Source organism: Haplochromis burtoni, unplaced genomic scaffold, assembly GCF_018398535.1.
Source record: "Haplochromis burtoni strain Fernald_Lab_line unplaced genomic scaffold, NCSU_Asbu1 Contig_204, whole genome shotgun sequence".
NCBI lineage: Eukaryota > Metazoa > Chordata > Actinopteri > Cichliformes > Cichlidae > Haplochromis > Haplochromis burtoni.
In genome coordinates this window covers 391,853-407,618 of record NW_024582565.1, presented here as the reverse complement: position 1 = coordinate 407,618, position 15,766 = coordinate 391,853, and the positions used below count along the sequence as shown (strand labels likewise).

The window sequence follows — 15,766 nt, the reverse complement described above, 5'->3', positions numbered from 1 at the left end:
CAAAGTCACTTTAATCACCTTCCACGTTCTGGTGGTCAGTAGAAGCAGGTTGTCTCAAGCATGTCTACGTGCTTAAATGTGTTGCACTGCTGTCATGTGATCAACACAAATAATTGATTAGATATTTGCATTAACAACGAGTTGACCTTCTGTGCCTAACAAAGTGGCCAGTGGGTGTAGATGGTTGTCACTCCATTTATTCCTATGAAATTTGCTAAAGTAGAGATTCCCACCAGCTTTCTGACTTTGTGAAATTCGTTTTATCTGGAAAAAATGTACCAGTGTGTGACGAGTAGATGCTGCAATTTATTCATTCAGTTTGACCGTTTACATGTCTGAATGTAGATCTAGAGGGTCTGTTAATAAACTCTGGATCCTGCCAGCTAAAAGTAGAACTTTAGAAAACACATTTGATGAAAAAACTGAATTAACATTTTGTGTTGAATAATGATCATAGTGAATTGTTTTGAGACTGGGCTATGGAGTAATTAACAAACTAGATGATCTTTTTTAACCATTAACTTAACATTAAATTGCTCAGTTCATTTGAACCTGTGTTGTGGCAGTGTAGCTATATTTAATCTCCCGATGTGCTAACATTGGTTAGTAGAAACGTTTTAATCTATTGTCATTTCTGAGTGCCCCTTAAGTAATAATGTTTTTGGGAAAGTGCCTTTTGTCTTAGACTTACAAGTGCATGTAAGACAGATTTTTTTAACCGACTTAGCTTTAAAGCATATTTGGGTAAACAGAGCTCTGGTTCTTTGGCGTAGCAGTAGTAGCACACCAGCTTTTTCTGCTATGACAAGTTGAAGTGGCTACTCTGTGAAAAAGGCCCATTATGCTAGCACAATGGAGCATCATATTTTGTAAACCTTGTTTCATTTTCAGTATTATTTGTTTTTCTATGAACACAATAAAAAAAAAAAGCTTTGAAAAGCTGGATAACTTGACATGTTTTAGAGAGGTGAAAGATGGGCGAACGAAGAGCGTGTTACATTTCTGTTAAAACCGCAAGGTTTGAACAAATTTTGGATTACTGCGCTTTCAAATTGCCCTTCTAGTTCCTGTTTGTGATGGAGCTGCTTCAGTCGTCATAAGCATAACCCAGTTCTGCAGCTCCACTGTCACTCTGTGCTGTACCACAGACTTCTCGGAGGACTTGCTGCGTCTTATCAGTCGAAAGTGTCGGTACAAAGTGAGACAAACTGTTGGTAATCGTACACTCGACTTGTGTGTTGGGCCTTGAATTTGTTGCCGTTTTTATTCAAAGATAAAAAGCCTTTAACTGCAGTTTCCAGACACATTTGTTTTGCAAAAGCAGCGTTAGAGTGGCAGGTAATACCGCTGATGTTTGCCTGTGTTCCCATGTGAGCCATAATCTGAGTGGATCGAAAGTGTTGCGTTCTGTAATGGTTGCGCTCTCGATTGTGTCGCATTGTTTTTTATTTAGTTGTGTAGATGAGTCTGATAAGTACACACAGGGAGTGTTCTTTGGGGGGGAGATGTCATGAGTTATTGATATGGTTAAAACAGAAAACCTAAATAAATAACCTTGCTGTTCCTTAAGCTTATAATATGAATTCACCAGCAGGAGCACAGGACTTCTCAAAGCGTACATTTATGTTTTGGAAGAGTTTCATTCAGCAAGTGTTAATTACATTTTTTTTAATATTGGCTAACCGATTGTTGGATTTATTAAGTGTGAAGCTTATTTACATTTTTTCTTTTCCTTGTTCTTTCCAGCTCTACCCACAGATGAAGGCCCTCCTCTGCCATGTATGAAGTTGCGCGTCACAGTGTGCTGTGCGCCCAGTGAGTACACTCCTCTTTTCATCTGTTGTTTCTTTCATGCTCACCCCCCCCCGCCCCACTTTGTACACCAAGACACTCTTTTCTCTGCCTCTCACATCTCTGCTACATGGGCTGTATAGCATCATGTTTAGACTTCTGCTTATCCCCTGTAATGTACCTTCTGCTTTCTTCTCTTTTCTCTTTTTTAAAAATCTGTGCCGTACTAATTGAAACCTAACGCTTCTGTACGCTTCAAAATATTTATCTCTACCATATAAATGAGACAACATCTTCTAAAACACATTTTACCCCTCCCCTACTCTCCCTCGCTCTCTTTTTTTAAAACTACCTTCCTCATTCTCTCTCAATCACTCTGTCCCCATCTGAAATTCCCAGAGTTGATCTAATCCAGAGCCCGCCTGGAGTAATGTTAGTCTTCCAGTCCAGTGAGCTGCCCATTCCGGTTGGGAATGTTGCCCAGTCACAGTGGGAATCCCTGTATAGTTGTCAGTGTGTGCGTGGGAGCCTTTCTATGTGTACTACCAAGTGCGCTTTTTTTTTTTTTGTTTTGGTGGGTTTCTGCATCTATGGGCCTTTGCGTGCATTCTTCTGGAGTTCAATTTGTACAAGTGTAAGTGTGTGTGTGTGTGTGTGTGTGTGTGTATACGCCCACATGCGTGTCTCAGACGCCCGTCCCAGTTCCCATCCCAGTGTTATCTGCAGGGGGTTTGTTGCGCTAACACGCACTTGTACTAAAGAAACTGGTGTCGTGGTTGTCTAATCAATCAGCACTGACTAAATTCATCAGTTTGGGAAAAAAAGAGAAGACAATTAAAGTGGAATAAAAGGAGCTCCGGCCGTCTCCGACTGGTTCTCACCGTCCTGGTGATACGGGGAGTAATTTGCTGCGTTATTACCAGAATGAAGGCTGATGACTTTTTTTATATGCTAATTATCCTGCTGTCATTAATTAGAAATACCACAGATAGTTGTTCAGTGAGAAAATGCTAATGCAGTCTTGACCTTCTGACAGCTTTTCCCTGATCAGCCCGTCTGAGCCAAAAATAATCAAAATATTTGCAATCACCTGGATCGTGCATGCAGGCAGACATGAGTTTGACTTTACTGTAAGAATCTATTTACTTCATAGCAGAAAGACTTCCCCTTCAAAGATACACATATGTCAATGTACTGTTCCTTGTCTCATTTTTTCCCCTCTCAGCCTCTCATCCTATTTCTTAACCAAAACTAATCCCGACTAAATTTCAGGATCTCCGTCTCCTTGTCTTTGACTCCCCCCACTACTCCAACCTCCTGCTCTTTCTTTCTTCAGTCTTCTGTCATTCCTGAAGTGGCACTAATCCCCCCCTTCTCTCTGTCTCTTCAGCTCTCTCCTCCCTTCCTCATTTTTTATGATCTTTCGCTACTGGAGCAAAACTAATCTAGGCACCATCCATGGCAGTGTCTTACACGTCCTCCACCCGACTCTCCCACCCCACCTCCCCCAGACCCCGCCCCACTCCACCTCCCCTATCTTTCCCGTGTTCTCTCTATCTCTTTGTTGTATCTCCATATCTACAGTTATTCACCGACTCCCCGTCTTCCCGTTTCTGTTCTTCGCTCCATCTCTGTCGTGCACACGCTGTGCGGCGAGTGCGTTGGGATGAGCATGCATGAGGCCGGCGAGATGGGAGCAAATTAGATGGATGAGAGAGGAGATGAAGGAGAGTTGTAGGATTTCTCTTTCTCTCTTTGGCTGTCCATTAGTGGCGGTTTACCACAGCTGTTGTTGTGTTGTTCCCTGTGGTAACACCTCGCATACTCCCTAGTTCCTTCCTGCTCAGGTTCCCTTTTATCTGACAGGTAGCATGGCAGCAGGGCACACAGTGCCTTTATACTCGCTGAGTGTGTGTGTGTGTGTGTGTGTGTGTGTGGCCGCTGGTGATGGCAGCTCCTGTCCTTCAGCTACATCTCTTATCTAAACTTCAAAACACGCACCTCCCTCCCTCCTCCTCCTCTTTTTACAGAAAGAAGCCCATATAATTAAAAGTTCAATACGGGGATGCCCCTGTTATGGGTGTTTGAATTTATTATAGGAGTGCACACACACACACAAAATGACCCACTGCCTCACAACACGACTGAAGGACAGAGTGGTGACAGTGAGCGAGTCCATCAGGTACGCTGTCATTGCTCCAAGGTCAGCTACCACTCTCTGGTCCCTCGATCTCCTCTCCAGTGTGTGAATGTGTGTTTATCGCCTTAATTTAACCGAAGAACACAACAAAGTAGGCAGGGCAGACTCGTTGACACGGGAGGCTCCTAATGATGTTGTGCACACATGGCTCTCCGCGACGTTGTTTCCCTAACTTGTTTTTTGTCGTGTTGTAAAGCGTGTTTCGGCTCTTTAGGCTTCGGTTCTGAATTTTAGCACAGCGATGTGTGTGATGATGTGATGTTTAATTGAGCAAAACTGTCAGGAATCACACAAGAGAAAGGACTTTGCTGAAAGCCTGTGTTGCATCAGAAAACAGGGCTTTGAATCGGCATCAGCAGACTGCTGTCGTGTGAAATCTGTGGCGCCCTGCAGCCCTCAATTGCATCTTTCATTGGCTCGCTTTGCCTCTTACTCTACGCTCACCTTTTTTTTTTTGTTGTTGTTACGCTGCAACTTTTTCCCTAAAACTCATCCTGTTGTGTTTATCTCTCTTGTTCTTCTTGTCACTCTGTCTCGCTGCCTTTCTGTTTTTCAGCCGTCCTACTGTGAGAAACCATTACAGACCAACTCTCCTCTCTCTCTAATTGATTCCCTTTCTCTCTCTGTCTCTCTTCCCTTTTTTTCTGCCGTTCTCCTGCTGTGAGCAGTCCGTTACATTCATTTCAGTTTACAGAGCTTCACCATTTTCCCCACTTTCTTTCTCCCTTTTTTCCATCCATCTTTTTTTTTCTAATTTCTTACTCCAGTGCCCTCCTTAACCCCCTCCCCTCCCGCCCAAATACCTTTGTACCCTCTGAACTCATTATACTCAGGGACAAGACTCGAACAGCGACGTGCACAAACCGCTCGCCCAGCCGAGCTCGCTCGGATCCCGAACTTCGGACTCAAAATGGACTTTCCCCGTCTTCATCGATTTGCGCGTTTCGTTATTCGTTTGCGATTTTATTTTTGTTTTTCAGTTAAGCGATTAAAAATCAGATTTGGTTAACGTTACCTCCTGCTCGTGTAAAATGGCGGCATGAGAGGAGAGGTGGGATGGTGGAACATTGTCTGTCTCTGCAGTGGGGCGTTATGCTGACTGAAGAACACACACACACACATTTCCACCGCCATACACACACATTCACTTAACCATGGTTGTGCATGTACAGTTACACATGCGGCTTGTTTCTGACTGCAGTGCAGAGAGGGCACTCTTCTTGCAGTCACGCCACCATGGGCACCATTTTGTCGCGGGGGGCTCGCCATGACCATAATTGTGATGTTGACACAAACGAATGTCCGAACATTCGGCTTCTGCGCAAATGATGTGATTAAAGTCGGATCAAAACACACATATCAAACACACCCGGGCAAACACAAGGCATTTATGAGCAAATTTTATTTTCCACCTGCGCATTATGTGCGAGTTACACGTAACGCTAACTGTTAGTGTACCGTTGAGAAGTTTTACTCTTAAAATACAGGTTTTATGTTTTTTAAAAACTACCATGAATAAGTTTTCCCATCCAAATGTCCACCTATATAAAGATATTAATATATTTTCATTGTACAATTTCAAGTTGAGAAGCAATTTTGTGGTCCTTGAAATGCGTTTAAATATTTTTATTGTACATATTTTAAATAAACAATTTTGAGAACATTTTCATGGAGCGCAGAAAGGCCGTTTAGATAGGAACTCTCTGCTACTTTTGTCTGTTTGCTTTTGGGGGGGGGGGTTCCCGCTGTTTCTCACACACTTACACACACATACTCACACAAGCTCTGCACAAGGCCCAGACCTCTAATCCTTTGTTAACCCTTAGATGGTCACTGTTCGCACAGAAATAATGTAGTGACTTGTGTCAGCACAACAGTCACACAGGAAGAAACTGTGGGATATAGCGTTAGTTATCCTGGCATCATCGATACACATTCTGTGTGTGTGTGTGTGTGTGTGTGTGTGTGTGTGTGTGTGTGTGTGTGTGTGTGTGGTGCAGGTATTATTAATGTTGTGGGGTCTGAAATCTGCAGTCACGTTATGGGGACGCGTCTTCCTTATGGGTGCACACAAGCAGTTAAGTTACGGTTACATCTCCAGGAAATAAATGCAGTTTGTGTCTTGTGAGCGTTCAGGGTTGCAGTTCTCCGAGGTTGGTTCAAGGCCATAGATTCATTTAATAACACCTGCAATTGTGCAAGCTCATCCTCGTTCCCTGACCCTCTGTACCCTCTCACTGGTATTATATGGCGCTTCTCTATCAGGAGGGATTTTTAACCGTTTTCAGCCCCACTACCTGTATTTTTTTTGTCCTTTCTTTAAGCCCTCCCTGTTCCTGCATCATAGCATCCTCCATTCTTCCCTCCATTATTTCCTTTTAGTCCCCCTCCTGCTGAGAAAGTGACGCCCAGACACAAACAGCCTCTTATCCCGTCTCTTTCTCTCCCTCCCTTTTCTCTCTGTCTGACCTTGTTTCAATCTTTCCAACCTTCTTTTTTTTTTTTTTTTTTTTTTTGCCGTACTTTCTCACTCGAGTCTCCACTGCTCTCCCTTTCATCTTCTGTCCACTTCTTGGTTTCGCTCTGTCATTTTGAATTTTCTTTTATTTTTCCCTCCCTCTTTTTCATTTCCTGTATCCCCTCTGTATAATTTTGATCATTCTTACTCTTTCTAATTTACATAACACTATCTTTTCCTGTTGCCATGCTTCTCAAGCTCTTTTTTTATCCGACCTTTAGAAGAATTTGCATAGGGGACATATTTAGGGTTGCACAGCCAGTCAGTACTCATTTTTCATGGCGTTAGTCTTTGAGTAATGGTAAATACCTTCCCCTGGTCATTTGTCTGTTTCTTGCTCCTCTTGTTCCACAAAGCAGCAGCTTTATTGAGAAAGTTAAGCATGGAAAAAATGACTAATCAGCAACTTGTTTCTTTGCCTCAACTTTATCTAAATCTTTTCTCTCCCACCCCCACCCCCCATCCCACTTGCTTATTCCAGCATCAGAAGGTTCAAAACAAAAACAAGGTGAGATGCAACGTCTTAAACTGGAGTTACTTACAATCTTTCCGCCATATGTGCATGCTTACACGATTAACAGACAGGTCGTACCTCTGTGTCTTCTCTCATTTACTGCAATGTTCAAACACGCTTTAAACGTAAGATAAACAAGTCAAAAGAAGTGGAACAAAAGCGATTGCTGAATTAATGGACATTGATGTGTCGCTTTACCAGCCTCCACTGGCCTGGGAAGTTTCCACAAAGAGATTTTAACCAATTCGACCACAAGGGCATTAGTGATTTGTGGCGCTGATGTTAGTTGACAAGATGTAAAACACAATCAGTGCTCCAGTTTGACCTAAAAGTGTTTAATGGGGTTGGGGTCAGGGCTTTGTTTAAGCCAGTCAGTTCATCTAGTGCTACTCAGAAAACCCAGAGGCTTTGCAAAACTGTTGCTATTAATTTGAAGGCGAGTTGGTATCTGAATTAACATCGTATCCTGTCACTGTTTAGATCTCTCTTGACAAGCAAGGACAAGCCCAAATCTTAGAAAACAGATTTGAGCAAATTTGTTTATATGTCGTGTATGAGTTGAAGATTTTTCATACATCTCTGTTTCAGAAACGGTACCTCTAAGTAGTGGATCCTCACTCAGGACAGCGTCACCGCCGCTCCTCCTCGTCGTGCTCCTGTTGACTACCTGAACTGTCCGTCCTCATCGCTGACCTCCCACCAGTTCTCCGTGGGAATGTGGCGTACAAGTACGCCTCTGCACTACTTGTGAATTACACAATGCCATATTTGCTAAGCTATTGCAAAATGACACTTATTGCCTCGTGGCTGTTTACGTGTGAAAATCTGGAAAGAATCGGACATCTTCTCCAAAACGGGGCCACGGTGAGACAGGAACTGACATTATGAATCACAATGATTCATTTCTGATTATTTTGTTTTCCTACCTGTTGTGTAAGTAATACCACTTAATATCAATTCTACAGCTAAGCCTGACTGTAAGACTCATATCCCAGTCTGATTTCAGAGGAATAATGAGTCAGTCTGGACCCGTACCAAGTTTTTCTTTGTTTCTTGTTTTGTTTCTCATTTTCAACCTGGTGAAAAGTGGCCAAATAAACACATACTACTGTACTTAGCGGCTCAGGTTAGAGGTCACTAGTTAGCTGGTGACTTCTTTACTTTGTTCTGACATGCTGTACTTTGCCATGCGCAAATACCTGAATGATCCTTCATTGCCTCGTTTCTGACGTGATCGAGACACATGTGTTCTACTTTTTTAACTAATTAGATTTTGAAACAAAAGGCATTTTCGGAGGAACTGGGGAATATTCTCGAAGAGGGAGGCTGGGCTCCTGCGCCCCCTGCTGGGATTAAACTGGTTGTACTGGAGTTGAACTGGGTTTACCGTAAACCCAGAAACTGGACACTAGAATCTGGTGCTGTATGTTAATAATGGGACCTGGGACAGCGTTTGTCCTCTCTGATTTGCCACTCCACTGTTCTGCATCTGCACCCTTAATAAGCAGAACGGAGAGGTTTATGGGTAGCTGGACAGCATGAGCTCATCTCACTCCACTGAACACACTGTGGAACTGATTGGTTGATTCTCCTGTTGGTCCAGCAGTTGTGCAGATAAGGATACAAACTATTTGCTCCTTTAGTTGTTCTTTGTTTTGTTTTGTTTTTCACATGTTTTCCTTTAGCTTTTGTTGTATAGTTAATATAATCTGCCAGAAAAAAAAGATGTATTGACTATGCAACACATTTTAGTGAGAACTTACCTTTTTTATTTAACAACAAAAATTTGACTAAAAACAATGATTTTTTTTTTTTCATATGTGTGTGCATTTACTGGTATATTTTTCAGTACGCTCTGCTGTGATGTAGTTTCTCAAGCTAAGTGATTTAAATGTTGTTTATTTCTTGTTTTTGCTTTTTTGTGCTTTTAAAGAAAGTCCTTCCAAATTATAGACACTCGTTTAAAAAATCCTAACAAATTAAAATTCATTTATTTTTCAAATTAGATATTTTTAAATTAGAGAAGACGTACATGTGTATTTTTCATTGAAATTAAATTAAGGTAATATATTTATTACATTACAAAATTATCCACCCAAAATATTTGAGTGACTTGTGTTGGAAAAATCTGTAGGTTAATTGTACACGTTATCCTAGCTTTACATATATATAATATTTGAGTGTCAACTTGAGTGTCAAAATGCTGTAAATCGCACCAATCATGTCAATGTTTTGTTTTTTTTTATATATATATCATTTTATTCTTAAATGGGTGACAAATGTTTGAAGATTTTTTTTAAATATCCTGGTCAGTGATGTAGTTCTTCCCCCAACATCATGTAGTCTACTACTAGGCGGTTTATGTGTGTTCTGCTTTCACATTTTAGTGAAGAATGTAGCTTCTTCTGTGAAGAGCCAACTGCAATCTGAGCCTTTTTTATGTGGCTAAACAACAAAATAAATATGATTGCATTTAAATGGTTTGAGTACATGATTATTTATCTTTTAAACATATTGAGTTGTTTATGTAACCACCGTCTCAGTGACGACACACACACACATTTTTTTTTTTGTGGGACACACACACATTCATTCAGTGCAATACACCAGAGTATAGAGATAAGGAGACTTCTGGGACTTGAAATGACCTTGTGGTGTAAGAGGCCGTTGTAATGTGAGTAACCTAGTGGAATATCGAGCAGAGTTTTTATCTGTGGGGCCAAAGCCTGATAAGATTCAGATACCCAATAGACTTCAAGTATTAATAGACTTTGTAGCATCATAGCCCATACATTGACCTTAAGGTAGTTATTTTCGGTCAGGTCGAAGGCTGGTTTTAGCCCTAAAGGAGATGTTTCTGTTTTATGTTTTTTTTTTTTTAAACATAGAGGTGTTCATCCAAATAAGCTGTAAATGCATTTCCATTTATATAGGCTGTAATATAGAATGTGAAGATTGTGAAGCTAGGGAGGCAATTTCCTGGATAATGGGACTAATGCTTCTATTTCATGGTTTATGATCTCTTCTGATGACATGTTTGGCACTGTTGAGGCATGTTGTTGTGAAGTGGCTTTGATTTTTGACCTTCACATTCCAGAGCTCATGCTTGGATTTTTATTTATTTATTTTTTTTACCATTGAGAATGATAAAGTAAGCATACTCAAATCAGCAGAAAGAGAATTATGCTTTTAGAGTGGTGTAAAAGGACTTTATAAGCAGTAGCACCTCTCTGTGTGTTGCGTGTTAAACTGCATGGATGTTTACTCCTGCAAAAGCATGCACACACCAAAAGCTTTCGTGTAATAGTTCTAGCTTTGATTTAAAACCTGAAACACTGGAACAATCATATCAAATATTACAATTCTGATATTTTATTCCTCACTTTATGGATGTTGACTCTTGTTATGTGTTGATATGCAAATGCTGGAATTGAAGTAAACGTCCAAAACGAAGTTTATAATTGTAGACAGATGTTGCCGTATAATATAAATTTAGAAGATCGTAAAAATCCCACCAAGTTTCCGCCGAGGTTTTCCGGGATGACTGCATTCATAAACAGTTTATGCAAGGCCAAATTTACTTTTTAACTATGTCTGACAAAAAAAAAATTCTTACAAGATGAAGCAGAGCTCCGCAAATAACCCTGTAATTACAGTGTATGGAATTTCGGGACTGCAGACTCTGTTGTCACATGTTGACCCACATTTGATTGCAGCTCGGCTGAATAATAAGGCTTGCATTGTTGGTGTTGATTACATATTTTGAAATATAAGATGTTAGATATTAATAGAGACAAAGAATACTTATCTGCGTTAAAATTTCAATTAATTTTATGTGTTTTACATTTGTGTGGTTATAGTTTAGTCACTCAATTCAGGGCTTTTTCATTGTTTGTTTTAAGGGTGCAGTCTTGGTTTTTTGGTGTATAGATTATATACCTTTTTTTTTTTTCAATAGTCCCCTGAATTTGCTGTAGTAAAATTATGTCTGGGATAGAAGACGCTGTAATGTTTTCCTACTTGGAGAATGCTTTTCAGAGCCTCTCAGCATGTAATCAGCACCTCGATCGTGTATATTTCACATTTTTCAGAACCAAAGTGAAGTCAGATGAGAGAAAGCATGCCCTCCTGAATACATTAGGTTCCTAATAAAATGTGTTTCAAGATCTGAAATGTGCTGGTTAGCTTTTATTTCAGTCAAAAACTAATATCATCACCTCTGGGGAATCTGCGTTCCCTTTCTTTGGTCATTCTGTCGCTGGAAGCCTTCATCTGGCACCAAACCTTCAATGTGTTATTTCAAACGATGTTCATGTATTATGTATGTTTTCGTCAACATTTCTTGTAGGGATATTTTTTTCAGCCTTCACTATTCAGCATGATTTATGTATATAATGTATATATTTATGCAAGTTTCACAACAGTCTGTAAGTATCAAATTCTTCTGAAAGTGGAAGCTTTCACTGGACTCACCTGTAAGCAGAAGTTGTACCTACGAGTAAGATTCGAGAAATGGTGGCTTTCTAAGCCAGTCTACACGAGCGTGATATGAAAACTGAAGCTCGGATTGCACAAACACTAAGAACGATTCTTTAGTGATAATCGTGGACGCGTCCAATAATTCAACTTTTTAAAGAAAAGGAGTGTATTTGTTACTTTTTTGTACATGTTAGTTTAGCGATTTATATCAGTAATTTAACTGTTTTATGAGAAAAAGAAACCTATCAGACAAATTGTTATTTTAAAATGTGTTTTCAGACACATGGAAGGGATTTTTAATCTCATTAACTCATTTTGATGAAGTCATTAAAGTGATATTTCCCAACTTTATTAAAGTAGAGTTCTTAAAGGTTCCACTGAGATGACTTTATACGTTTTATTGATGGCTTGAGCCAGTTAAACATGTCATGGGTGCCAAAATAAAGCTCCACTGATCTTTCCAGCTCACCAATCTGTGGTAATCTTTAGTTGTCATCTTTGTGCACATCTGCCCGCTTCCAAACAGAACAGCATTTTGCATCAGGAAACGGGACTAAATCGCAGTTTGAAATCTCCTTACCTTTCAATCTCGCAGCTCATGACTTCCAGCTTTTCTAACATGAGGAAACAGAAGCTGCGTGAAGGGGGAAAGTCTTTTTCTGTCGGGTTCAGATGTCTCTAAGCAGCATTCGGTGTTATTTACTCCTGAAGGCACTGCCTCAGCTGTGTGTGCAGTATTTTAGCCCTGTAAAATAGCTCTTACTAATATTTGGATAAAGGACTACGTTAAAGTCGAGTGCAATCAGAAAAATGTCACTTGACATCTCTTGCACATATTGCGTTTCCTTTTTCAATACTTTATAATCCAATACAGTATATATTTCCGAGGGTGAAAAATTTGCCCCTTTATGCAGTGGAGAGTAAAAGACTTAAGATGCTAAATCTGTGAAGAGGGTTATAACAAGCAGAGTTTTTACTTAGAGTTCTCAAAATTCAATTCGAGGATATCCTCCCTTTTTTCTCTGACGTTTCATTTCGCTTGATTTGCCAGAGATGCATTAAGAGTATTTTCAATAGCTCTCAAAGTCTATAGTTAAACCACACTCTTCCTTATATATAGTTGGATGTAAAAGTTTGGGCTCCCCTGTTTTCCACAGATTTCTACATATTTTATTGAAGTGAAAAGACATAAAGGCGCTACAGCGAAGAGAAATGAAAACGAGCCAGAAACTGAATCCTCATCTGACTCTGGGAAAGTCAACAAGCAAGCTTACTGTACATTTTGTTAAATCCTGGCATTATACACTTGAGTCTTTGAATTACCGGCATTGTGGGAAATGTACATGACTCCTTTTGTAAAAGGACTAACAATAAACACACCAGGAAATATTTGATACAACTTTGATCCTCGTTAACTGCCCATTATGACAACACTGTGCCAGTTTAAAGCGGACTCTCTGGAGCACTGCTCATTTGAAACACTAGGTTGATTTGGGCTCTGTAATGCTTTTGATTATGTTAATGCACAACTTGAAATCAGGGATAAAATAACATGAAATAATGTTGCAAGTTTTAGCAGCCGTCTACTTGCAAAGCTTCAGAACTTCTTTTAATTGTTAGACCTTAATCGACTCACTTATAAGGCAGGTCAAGAACTGTGATTAGGAAGTGTCAGCCAACAACTTTTCAAACCTTGTGGTAATACTCAGCAACCATAGGCTGAGAAACTGACTGAGGTTCAGAAAAATTCAACTAATTGATGCCTACAAAGCAGGGGAAGGCTATAAAAAGATATCAAAGTGCTTCCAGCTTGCAATTTCCACTGTCTGAAATGTCATTAAGAAATGGCACATAAGGGGAACTCTGGAGGTCAGGACAAGATCTGGAAACCCAGAAAACTTTCTGATAAAACTGCAAGACTGCCATGCAAAGAAGCAAAGAAAAAAACATAGGGTTTAGTTGACGCATAAGTGGCGGTGACTGTGCAGCACTGATGTACAAACAGGGGTTTATTTTAAAGGAAATGTAACCTCTGATCTCATTATAAAAATTCACATCTAAGGTTTGCTAAGCACCTTTTGAGCGGCTTTGAAAACAAGTGCAATGGACAGATGAAGTTAATCTTTCAATGACGAGAAAAGGAGCAGCATTTGATTAAACCAACACTTTGGCACCAAATAGGTAAAAATGGTTTGTTTCGGGACACTGAAAACGCTGCGCAGATACAGAAAAAAGTAGATTCTAGAAGGAAATTTGTATATTAATCTTCTTCAGTCGGCCAAAAAAATGAAACTGAAATCAGGTCAGCTACAACCGGACAATGAAGCACAAACATAAAAATCAACTACTTCAAAAAGCACCACCAGAGACTTTTGAATGTCTTTTACTGTCTGGCACGATCCCTTGACTTGAAAATCATTCAAAATCTATGAGTAGATCAAACATTTGTTGTGCAAGAAAGGCTCAACAAACAGCAAAGGAAGAGTAAGCTCCTAAATCAAGAAGAGAAAGATTCTTGGTTGGCTACAAAACGCACTTGCAAGCTTTGATGTATAGTGTGGCGTGTATTGCCTTATAATAACCATAATAATGGCAGCTGCTAATTTGAATTACTGATACTAGACAAACAAAAAGTTCATTCTTTCTTATTATTTTCCAATAATTTATCATGTTACAAACTCAAAATGTCAAAAAAAACACAGACAACCAAACAATCTGAAATGAATGAGTCTATTGAAATAACACATTTGCATTTATGCACTCATTAGACTACTGAAGATGCTGCATCGCAGCACAACCAGCTGCGGAGAGCTGCGCCTCTCTAAACGCTTTTTGATTTTTTAGTTAATTTGATTTACTGCGTCATTTATGATAATAACTGTGTCTGAAGCATTAAAAGACAAGCACGGTTGTATGTCTTTATCTGTGTGGGGGCTTATTTTGTTTGTTTGTTTGTTTTTTTTTATTTTTGAATTAAGTATTTTCCAGCTTTGATTAATCTGTTTGGCATTTCAATTTCCAGTTTATGAGTAATTATTTTCGCCGTGGGTGAAAGCAAGTAGTTTATTCTAAACGAAGCGTGCTTATGTGCACTGGGTGTGCTTATGACATACTCTTTTTCATATCCATTTCACATGTCAGGTAGCCAATAAGAGAGTAATTATTTCTGCTCAATGCTCACAAAGGAGGTACTTACAGTGTGTCAAACAAATAGTGATAAATGTGGAAAGGTTCAGATGATGACAAAGAAGGAAAAATAAAATAGCTGTTTTGGTGTTTTGGTAGATTAAGCCAGATCATTTGTCAACACACAGACATGTGAAAAAATGTACAATGTAAGTGTGTATTTGGACAAATCAGCTTTCAGTTACACGTAAAACAGTGTCCGTTGCTAAACTCGACATACCTGAACAACACCACAAGGAAAAACATGTTTAATGCTGTGAAATACGTCTCACAAACCATTTAAATGTTTTCAAAAGTTGTTCTCATGCAGCTCAGGACCTCTAAACAACATGTACGGAAAAACACGTTGTAGTTATGCTTTGTTTGTCTAATAATTTCATATCAAATCATTCAAATCGTGGCGTGATGCCTGTAACAGAACTAGTTCATTTTAAAAAGATTGTTTGTTTTTTAACTGTCATTACTAAAGGTACCTTTCAGGTCATTGAACATTTCTAATGCATTAAAACGTGTCTGATATTATAGTTAGACTTTTCTGACCCCATTTATTCATTGACTTATTTGTCACATCAGGGTTTTAGCAACAAAATAGTTAAATGGACACTTGTTTTTGGTCTATATCTTTTGATTTACTTGAGCTACCCTAATAAGTCCAAAAGAGGACGTCCTGGCCTTTCCAATGAAATCACATGTGTTTGTGTGGCCTCTTTGAGCTCCAAATATGCAGGACATCACAAAAAAAGTTAAACTGAAAGATGCTTGTTTCCTCTGTTCTCGGGAGGATATGGCGTCTCTGTTGGAATAAGAAAAAACTGTATTGATCTGCTCAATTAATTTAGCTGTTTATCTTTTTTTTAACTTGTAGTTTTATCATTCAATTTAAATCATAACAAATGTCAAATCCATTCAATAATTATAAAACATTTGTTATGCAACAATCCTTGCATATTACAGCTAAATACACTACACCTTTAGCTGAGACATTTTTGTTTATTTTAGTTACCTTGTATCAATTATCCATCCTATTTCAATGTCATTTATTTATTTATTTGTTAATTTTATATATAGATTTTCATAC

The 15,766-nt window shown here is 39.3% G+C and overlaps 1 protein-coding gene across 2 annotated transcripts in view; it reads left to right on the top strand.

Moving 5' to 3' along the window:
- Nucleotides 1–9,272, top strand: part of si:dkey-246i14.3 (ephrin A4) — a 33,561-nt gene extending 24,289 nt beyond the window's left edge. Inside the window, exons 3-5 of one of the 2 annotated variants that reach the window (XM_005936077.2) lie at nucleotides 1,747–1,815; nucleotides 6,991–7,017; nucleotides 7,612–9,272. In XM_005936077.2, the coding sequence (XP_005936139.1) occupies nucleotides 1,747–1,815; nucleotides 6,991–7,017; nucleotides 7,612–7,694 (179 nt within the window). In that variant the 3' untranslated portion in view covers nucleotides 7,695–9,272. The remainder of the gene's footprint in view (nucleotides 1–1,746; nucleotides 1,816–6,990; nucleotides 7,018–7,611) is intronic. The other variant, XM_005936078.2, reaches the window with a different exon arrangement.
- Nucleotides 9,273–15,766: the final 6,494 nt, after the last annotated feature.